General features: G+C 48.4%; 1 protein-coding gene across 1 annotated transcript in view; it reads right to left on the reverse strand.

Annotated features, from left to right (window-relative positions):
• CCNY (cyclin Y) overlaps positions 1–9,504 on the reverse strand; it is a 171,013-nt gene extending 161,509 nt beyond the window's left edge. The window contains exon 1 of the mRNA XM_055146843.1: positions 8,957–9,504. Coding sequence (XP_055002818.1) covers positions 8,957–9,110 — 154 coding nt within the window. The 5' untranslated portion in view covers positions 9,111–9,504. The remainder of the gene's footprint in view (positions 1–8,956) is intronic.
• Positions 9,505–10,387: the final 883 nt, after the last annotated feature.

Genomic DNA, 10,387 nt, shown 5'->3' on the forward strand with positions numbered 1-10,387 from the left:
ATTTAACAGAATAGCTATAACCAACTAATAATCTCAAACAGTCACAGGTTCATTAATGAACAGAATTCTAAATGGGGGGGAGGGTTGAAATTGTTCCCCAAAAAAGCAAAGAATACACTTGCCTTGCATATTTGAGGCCCTGGTCTCAATCCTTGGAACCACAAACAAACAAGTTAAGTTTCCCATCTTTTAAAAAAAATTTTTAATTAAAAAAAAAAGTTAAGGCCAAGAATAGACCTCTTAAGCTACCATATTCACCTAATCCTCTGATTGATGCTAAATTTGTAGAGTGACCAGCTTTCCAAATATAATCAAAATATTTTAATAACTTCTTTTCCCTTTTTGCCCAAGAACAGAATTTACTTGTAAAATGTTTTAAGCACTACACTGACAGTTTTGCAACAAGCAATTGTATTTCATACAAACTCTTATGCAGAGTATTTTCTACTCATGCACTTCAGAGTCAGAAAATCTATATTCAGCGGTGTCTGAAATAGAAGTGCATTTCCCCACCCAACTAAGATTTCTGCAAGGCTCACCAAGCAATCTGGCAAAGATTGTGAGTGCAGTTGCTAACAATTATCTTTAGTGTACTCCAGCTGTGTTTCCCTCGGTGCCAGGAACCAGCTGACATGTCTACAGATGCTACTGAGCATGACACTCACATCCATCATACCCAGTGAACCCTGCTATACATTCTGAGTCGGGATAAAGATCGCAGAATAAAGACCCAGGAATTAATCTACATATCCTCCAACAGCATCTGTAATGACACAGAGCTGAAATATATATTTTTTTTATCAAAGTCATAGTAAACCATGGGAGACTAAACAGTCCAGAGACAGTACCATTGTCCAAACATTTCAATCCAAATTTTGATCCCTACCAAAACTTAAAAAAATAAATTAAAAGGCTCTTTAAAATGGCCAAAGTAATGTATACAGACTCTCAATATTATCTTAAACAAAGATTTTACAAAAGGGGTTTCAAGGCTTTCTATTCTAGTATTTCAAAGTAATCTCCCTGGGATAGGAAGAGATGCCCAGAGTAAAGCAGTTTGGATTGGACCAATTCCTAACATGATCAGTCTCATCAATCATCAAGAAACCTTACAGACAAAATCTTGCTGATAGGAGGAATATACCAATGCTGTGTGTTGTCAAACCAACACACTCAAGCTTCAGAACATCTTTCAAGCAGTCCCTACAAGGAAAGGAAGAGAACCAGACGGAACAATTAGAAACGCATGGCCACCAAAGGGGACAGAGGAGTCCCTTAGATATCCTCTGGGTTCTCTGCACCTACAGATCTTTCATTTCCTGAAAGCATGTGAGTATAAACAGCTCTTGCTAATGCGCTCAGGGCTGCTTGAACCCATTTCTCAGCCCAGCAATTCCTCTGTTTATAAAGCAATATTACAACGTAATAAAGCAATTTATATATGCTTCAGAAACTTACTCTTTGAAGAAGAAAAAGAACTCCCTGGCTTCAGTCTCCAAATCAGCATACAGGAGGATACTGGTAGGAACGTGGCTCATGTGGATACCATCAGCCAACGGCCTGGGTGGGCTGTTACCCCAAGTCAGGAAAAACTTGCTCAATGAGCAGTCCCAGTGTGACTTGGGAAGATGCAACTCAGAAAAGAAATGCTGGGAAAAGTAGAACGTCCACTGTACACTCTACTGCCAGCTAAACTTCCCAGTCAAAGGTCATAAGGTTCTGTATAATCTCATCCCTTGCAGTTCTAATATTCCAGCCACCCGTCTGCTACCTCTTTGAATACGGCATCGCTATCTTTGTTAGGACAAGCTTTTTAGGCTTCCAGCTTCTGACTACGGAAAGCACAAATATATGTTGCTGTGAGTCTTAGCCGCACTGAATAGAACAAAATGAAATTCATTCATTGGTTATTTCTTTGATGAGAATTTGTCTCATTTTGACCCTCTTTTTACATAAAGCAGGAGAGAGGAAAAGTGTAACTCAGCAAGATCCGGGTCCCAGAACCATGTCTAGGATGCAGGTAGGCCTTCCGGTTACTGAGCTCCTGCTACTTGCCCTCCTCCAACTTCCTAGCAGTAGAGGCATTTCCTATAAAGACCCAAAACCACCCTTAGTTTTTCCTCCTTGAGCTTCTCTCTCTCTTTAGGAAAAGTCAGAGAGAATAACGCTGCATCTCAGAGTATGGAGTGAAACTGTCTTCCAACCAGGACTGCCAGCAATAAAGCACTCACTGTCAAGAAGATGCAAAATGCTGCAGAGAAAGAAACACTTCCCACCTTCTAAAGGCACGAGGGCTTCTATCAACTGTGATTGTCATGTGCTTGTCCTACTTACTGGAAGGTTGAATCACGAAAGGATTCATACGTTTGGTTGGCTTGAGTTTAGTTTTGGTTTTGGGGTCACACCCAGTGGAAGTCAAAGGCCATACATGGATCAGTGCTTGAGGACTGCTCCCAGCTTCATACAGTGTTGGAGATGCAACCAGTGTCTCCACCAAACATGCACTCACAACTCACTGGGCCATCTCTCCAGTCCAAGATTCATACACTAACACACAGCAAACACAATACAGTCACAAGATCTCATGAAAAGTACTCCCTAAAGGGCCCTTAAATTAAAACATGACGGGCTTGGAGCCAAATGTATGACTGACCCTGCATGACGAAAACAGAATTCTAAAGCCGCTCACATGTCTTGCCTCTCATTTTTTCCCTTCCAGTTCTGCCCTCTCCTAGATAGGAAAGGATTTAATAATTGAGTCAGTTTTCATCTAGCCAGAAAAGTGAAAGCAATTCTTCTTCATAAGATGAGAAAGACAATCAGTTTTGAAGAAAAGGCTGAGAAACTCAACCATTCTGCAGAATTATTTAATCCTCGCAAGAAACAGGCTGCAAACATTCGGAGCACAAAATTTTAATACCGTTCGCCAAAAGCATACAGGCAATGACTCTTAAAGTAGATGTGGCCAAGAACAAGGAGGCAGTCTGCAGGAGCATGGAGGCGGTCACTCTAGCCAGTGATAGAATGGGGAGTTTGAAACCCAATTTTTGCCACAAATTGTAGAACCTGAGCGGGTATTTTGTATGGGAGCTGCACCTCCTGGCTCTGCACTCAGGATCACTCCTGGCAGTGGTCATGAAGCCATATCGGGGGGTGCAGAGTATCTAACTGGAGTCAGCCACGTGCAAGGCAAGTGCTGTACTACCCACTGTACTATCTCACCAGCTTCACGATCAAAATTTTTGACCTTCAAGGTTCAGTTTCCCCTTGAGAAGATTTCAAAAAGAGGATGCAGTAGTAATGTGCACAGTAAATGTTACTGCCCTCGACCATGGTCTGCAAGACCTGGACAAGAGACTGCACGTCATCAAGATTAAGTTTTCTTATCTATAAAAGGCGAGTGTGGGGCCAAGCGACCCAGAGGATGCTCAGGATCATCTCCATGCTTTGTAAAATGGTTCTCCCAGCAAAGCTTTCAAAAGTCTCTCTAATTCATGCCTTATCGGGGTGTCGTCACAAATTTTATAGGTAGCGTGACTGCAAGTCTTAGTTTGGAATGAAACGTCACAAGTCTGGTTTCAGGCACCATGTTAGAAATGCTAAAGCGAGGGCCAGAGAGAGCGAGAGTAGAGAGGTTAAGGCCCTTGCCCTACACAAGGCCGAACCCAGCTCACTCCCCTGAACCACACAGAGGCCTTGCAGTGCTGGCAGGAGTGATCCCTGAGCACACTGAGGAGTGAGCCCCAAAAACCACCAGGGGTGGCCCAAAGTCCACCCAAAGTCCAAGGGGGAAAATAAAGACATGCTAAAGTGGGACACTGACTCAAGAAAAAGAACACTGAACAGAGAGATACAGCTGGATGGGTTGTCAATACAGAAGGGAACCGACTGCAGTGAAGGAGCTTGGGTTTACTATGCTTCCTTGTCTCGACACCATTCCTCTTCCTGGGCCTGAGATGGGCTCCGTAGGTGTCCAACTTCTCCGCTATGAGCTCAATGACCACTTGCTGTATAGCCTAGACTATAATTCCACATTTCACTATCACTGTTCACTGTCTTCCCATTGCTCATTGATTTGCTCGAGCAGGCACCAGTAACGTCTCCATCATGAGACTTGTTGTTACTGTTTTTGCATATCAAATACACCACGTGGAGCTTGCCAGGCTCTGCCGTGCGGGCAAGATACTCTTGGTAGCTTGCCGGGCTCTCCAAAAGGGGTGGAGGAATTGAACCCGGGTCGGCCGCATGCAAGGCAAACACCCTACCACTGTGCTATCGCTCCAGCCCATTCCACATATGATATAAGAAAATCAACAAGATTGGCTATGTTCATAACTACATTTGTTCAACTATTGATTTTTTGGTTAATTAAGTGCATTCCCGTTATTTTGACACTGAAGGACTTAAGGTCACATGTAAAGCCATTCATCTGTAAAGTCAGGAAAAGACTAAACATATCACACAGTGATACAGACTTCCATTAGACAGGATTTCCTTCCCATTTGGGTGTTGTTATTGTTGCTATTGCTGTTGTTTCCACACAACTGCTAATGCTTTAAAATCTTGAGTTTCTTTTTCAGGACTTCACCCTATCTGCTACCTGTGAGATTAAAATGCAAACAATACTCAAAAGTTTCATGTCTGAACTTTTTTATCCTCTTCTTCCCCTTTTTACTTCCTGTCATCAATAAGTGCACATGTGATGGTCCCATGTCCATATGCGGTTGGCTTCACTCGACAAGTATGAATAGAGGGCCTATCTGGCACTGAACACTCGGGATCTATCAGCGAACAAAGTAACGTTCACATGCCAGCAGGCAGAAATACATCACATATACACACACTCACAGTGTTTTATAGGTAGCAGAACTAAAACTGTGCAGGAAATATACTAGGATTGCTGATGAGGCAGCAGGAGGAATGTGACAAGAGGCTTCTGCAAAGGCCTCCCTGAAAAAGTATGATTTGAACTAAGACTAAAGGAGCATGGGAATTAGCCTTCAGGATACATGGTGAAGGGCATTCCAGGCATCAAGATAAAGCAAAGGACCTGAGGTGAGGGCATGTCTGGTAAGATCAAGGAATAGCTTTGCAGAAAGCCAGTGAGGCTGGACTGAGCTATCCACTGAGTGAATGAGTGAGGCAGGGAGGCAAACAGATCACAAAGGGCCTTGGAATCACTGATTTGATTCCACTATAAAAATTCATTGTAAGGTTTTTATTGAATGTGAAATAAGGAATCATGGGTTAAAGCTTTTAGATGGTGCTCACTGTGGCTGCTGTATTGGCAACAGACTGTGGGGGTAAAGATGGGAGCAAGACCACTTAGGCCGGCTAAGATCATGGCTGCTTAGATCAGAGAACAGGAGAGGTTCTGAGAAGTGGCCAGGTTTTGGACAAATTTTCAGAGGAAAGAGCCATTCTTTCCTGAGAGATTGGATGGGATGAGAGGAAGTTGGGTTATCAAGAAGGATGACTGATCCACAAAGGAAGCAGTTGCTATCATCATTCTGGGCAAACTGACAATATGGTAACCATGTTAGAGCTACCAGGATTTATTTGGTATCACTGAATTTTAAATTCTCTTTAATCCATCCCTCACTTTCTCCTTCTATAAATATAATCAAACCAGAAACCTATGATCTGTTGCTGATCAGGTTCATTCTCTGGACCCTAGATGCAACTGCAATGTTTGTACAACAAACTATCCCAACAGGGAACCCGTGACTAGGGAAGTTTGAAAAATAGGCGGGCAACAGTAAGAAGCTTCCATTTGTGGGCCCCAGAGCGATAGTACAGTGGATAGAATGCCTTGCACACAGCTGACCCAAGTTCAATTCCCCTGAGCACAGTGGCAAGAGTAAGCCCCTAAGCACAGCTGTGTGTGCCACCCACCCGCCCCCAAAAAAAAAAAGCCACACACAAAAAAAGTTTTCATTTGTCACTTAGGACAAGTCTTTTCTCTCTTACACACACACACACACACACACACACATTTCTTTAAAGAATATGTCAACTCCTTAGATTAGCACCAGGCATAGAATACACTATCTAGTGGTTCCAATTATTACCATCTGTTGTTAAATGGTTTCATTACTTCTCAATTTCAATGATGTTATGAGAAGTATCTGATAAGTTCATAAAGTCTCAGGCAGATTTCAAAATCATACCACTAAAATACACTGACATTGAGCAGAAAAACAGGGTCAATTGCCAGAAGGTATCATGGAAGTCTAACATTCTGATTCAGTCACTGAAATTCTCCAGGATAAGTATCACCACAGGATGCTTGGGTGGTGAAAACATGGATATGTATCTGATATCATTGGGGTTTAAAGAAACTGACTAAGCACAGAGGCCCCATGAACTTCCCCTAGAGGGTTTATTCTAGCTGTCCGGAATACTTTTCAGTTAAAAAAAAAAAAAAGATGGTTATGTGAGCACTTCAGCTTTTGTTATATATGAGAAATTAAGCTGTTTTTGTTGTTTGGGGGCTACACCCAAAGTTGCTGAGGGATCACTCCCTGGAGGGGCTAGGAGGCTGAATACCAGAGATTAAGTCCAGGCTACACGCAAAACGTGGGTCCTACCCACTGTACTTTCCCTCTCTCTGGTCTAAGAATTCTTGATATGTAATTTTAAAACGTTGAGTCACCCAACAAGCATTATAGTTTATAAGTTAAAATAAAGATAAACATCTATGTACACCAATTAATCAAATCACTCCTCTTCTCCCAGTCTCTGATACTGATTTTATGCTGAAAATAACCCTGAAAAACAGATTACAATTCTGAGACTTAGCAGTTCTCAGTCCGAACTGTATCTCCAAATGGTCTAATTGAAACCAATACTGAGAACCACGGGGGACCTGGAAGTATTAGTTAATGATATCAGAAGATCGAAAATGGCAAGTTAGTGTTTCTAGGTTTAAACTGTTCTTTCAACTATGTCACATGACAATGTGAACTGGGCTGCAAGGTGTAAGGATGCAACAGCCTAGATTACAAATTCTCTTAACCTGCACCGGCGTCTTTACCTCAGCCTTTCTGCACCTGCAAACAGGTCCTCTCCTACACACCTGTGGGCCAGGGTCCGGCGGTTGGTATAGACTGTATATTATTCTATTTTCTTCAGTAAAATCCTTCCAAGCCTTAGTTCCAAATTGCTATTTACAATTACTTATTTTTCCCTGTTTTCCTACTATAGCCAATAATGCTATGCAGTATTACAATTATACAGTATTATTATAAAAATTCATATCCTCCTTTGAACATTTTATCCCATTATTTAAAACACCTGATACTTGTGAACTACATAAAGAATAAATTACTCCCGAATGTTTTTGCCTGTCTGGTTATACAGGACTGGATAACAGCTATGAATTATAAGCTTATTCATTATTCCTTTAAAAATGGCATTAAGTCTTTATTATATGCTAGACATGTGTTTCAGGTGCTTCATTCTATTGCAGTGATCAAAACATATGGTCTTGATATTCTTCTAGATAACTTAACATACATTTCAAGATTCAAGTATGGCTGTAGTTCAAAGATATTTAAGGGATGTAATGATAATGTAAGCCTAAAATAATAACACTAGACTTGCATATTGAACCATCAGTACTGACTTTAGTCAATAATAAATTTTTTTTTGCTTTTTGGGTCACACCCGGCGATACTCAGGGGTTACTCCTGGCTTTGCACTCAAGAATTACTCCTGGCGGTGCTCGGGGGACCATTATATGGGATGCCGGGGATCGAACCCGGTCGGCCGCGTGCAAGACAAACGCCCTACCCGCTGTGCTATTGCTCCGGCCCCTAGATTTTATTTTAAATCTTTAACATGAGGTACTCATTCAAGAAGATCACTCTCCTAAAGAGATTAAAGAAAAAGAAAACACCTTCCTTTAGTAAAGTTTAAGTTTGCCCTAGACTGCTTCTCCAAAAGTTGACAGGAATGAATCATGACTGAGTTACATCAGTTCATTCATATAAAAAAAAAATTTTCAGATTAGTTCATTTACATCAACTAGAACGTTTCAGTTCAAAAAGAAAAATGAAGTCATCATAAAAATATTCTAAATTCTTTTAAGTTGAAAATTACATAATGCATAGCTGCCCATCTGTAGACACTAAGCCGCATGAATTACTAATAAAGTAATACTAATACGGGTACTCTACGGACAATAAACACTACTTAGGTGCAGTGACCAGTTAACTTCCTTCACAAATTCTAGTCCAAACAAAAGTCACTCCCCGCAATCAGACGGCCGTGGACTGTAATTTAGCCCCAAGCCAAAAAAACGGGTTGCCAACCTAAACCTTCTCCCAACCACTCCGATAATACTCTACAGAGAACAGTTTCGTGTATTCATGCCTTGCTAGCTGACGCCAATCCTTCCGAGCGAGCAAACCACCCTCCCCCCAAACCCCCGACCCCTTATTCCTGAGTTTTCTAACAAATTGTTTAACTGCCCAGGGTGGCGGGAGGGGGGGGGCCGTCGATGTGTAAGTTTCCGAGGATCCCAGGCTGGGGTTCCAACCACAGGTGGTCGGGAAGGGGGGGTACATTTCCGAATTGGAAACAGGCCCCTCCGGCCTGCCCGAGGTCCCGCGGCGCCTCCCTCCCGGGCCCTTCGGGCGGGCACCCCGGCTCCCCCCGGTCGCGCCTGAACTTGGCCCGGGGCTGCGGCGGGCAAGTGCGTGCGGGGAAGCCCGGGCGCTCGGGCCGCCCCGCGGCGGGCGAGCGGCCCCCGGGGGAGCCGGTTCCCATCGGCCCGCGACCCGGCAAAGTTTCCCCGCCAAGCACTCGCGGGACAGGGCCGGGGTGCGGGGAGAGGGGCCGGCCGGAGGCTGCGGGGCCCCGGCGGGCGAGGCCGCGGTCTCGGCCCCGCACGGGGGACTGCGACGGGCGGGGGAGAACGCGGGCGGGGAGGTGGGGGGCGGCCCGCGCTCACCGTCGATGTTCTCCCGGTCGCTGATGTGCTGCAGGTTGCAGCCCGTGTCCTCGCGGCTCAGGTCCGTGTCGGGCCGGTAGGACTCGAGGCGCGAGTGGGCATTCCTCCGGAGCTTGGGGCTGGACGACACGCAGCACGAGGTCGTGTTCCCCATCTTCGGCGGCCCCGCGGCGCCTGCGGCTCTGGCCTTCCTCGCCGTCCCCCGGCGCGGGGCGCGGGCGGCGGGGGCGTGGAGGGGAGGCCCGCCCGCCGCCGCGGGAGGGGGCGGAAGGCGCGGCCGGGCCCCGGGTCAGCAGCGGCGGCGGCGGCAGCAGCAGCAGCAGCAGGAGCAGGAGCAGGAGCAGCAGCGGCGGCGGCGGCGGGGCCGCGCCATGGGCGCCGGCAGGCGGGACACGAGTGGCGGCGGCTCCTCCGGCGAGTCCGGATCGCCCTCCCCGCGCCGCGGAGGCGCCCGGCGGCGGCGGCGGCGGAGCGCTCGGGTCCGCGCGACTGCGGCCGCCGAGCCCGGCTCACCCCGCCGCGGCCATGGCGGGCGGCGCCGCGCAGGCCGCCTCCCTCCTCCCACCCCGCCCCGCGCGCGCGCTTCCCGCTCGGCGGCGCCCGGCGCTGCGGCGGCCGCGGCGGCCTCGCCAAGCGCTTCCGGTTCACGCGAGGGGGCGGCGGGGCGGCGGCGCGGCGGGGCGGCGGGCGGGCGGGCGAGCGTGGGCGCGGCCCGGGTCCGGCGGCGGCGGACGCGCGCTGGGGCCGCGGAGGATGCGCTGCGCCCGCGCCCGCCGCAGCCCCCGCCCCGCCGCGGCGCCGCCCCTTCCCGCTGCCCTGGAAGCAGATGCGCCGCGGCCGCCGGGGGAGGGCGCGGGCCGCGGCGTTCGCGCGAGCCTCGGGGGTCCGGGCGTTGAGGACCCCGCCGGCGGCGCGGCCCGGAGCTCCTGGCCTCTCGGGCGCGGGCCTCGCCAGACCCCCGCGGCTCGGGGCCTGGGCAGGCGGGCGCAGACCTGCGTGGCGAGTGGGGGGCGTCCCCCAGGCTGCACTTGGCGCTTCCCCGGGCGCGGGGGGAGAGATTTGAGAGGCGTTGGGGGTTTGAAAGGTTGGAAAGGAAGCGGGACCGCAGTTTCGGGGGGCTTGCCTTTCGAGCGGGGCCCGCGGCGTGCGGTCACCCCTGGTTCTTCTGCGAGCTGAGCTCCGTGGGGAGCGGGTGGGCGGCGAGGAGGCGCCCCTGGGGGCTGTCTCCGTGCGGGATTCGCTGCAGAGCCCCCCCCCCCCAGTGGCGTGGGTGAGGGCAGAGAGACCGGGACCCCCTCCGGCGAGTCGGGCGTTGTTGCTTTCGAAACGCCGCGGGGTTGTAACGTGTTGGGAGTCGAGTGGAGTGGAGGTGTGGGAAAGTGCGGGGTGGCGGTGGAGGCTGCCTGGGAAACGTTGGGAAATGGGTGATGT

This window comes from Sorex araneus, chromosome 9, assembly GCF_027595985.1.
Source record: "Sorex araneus isolate mSorAra2 chromosome 9, mSorAra2.pri, whole genome shotgun sequence".
Classification (NCBI taxonomy): Eukaryota; Metazoa; Chordata; class Mammalia; order Eulipotyphla; family Soricidae; genus Sorex; species Sorex araneus.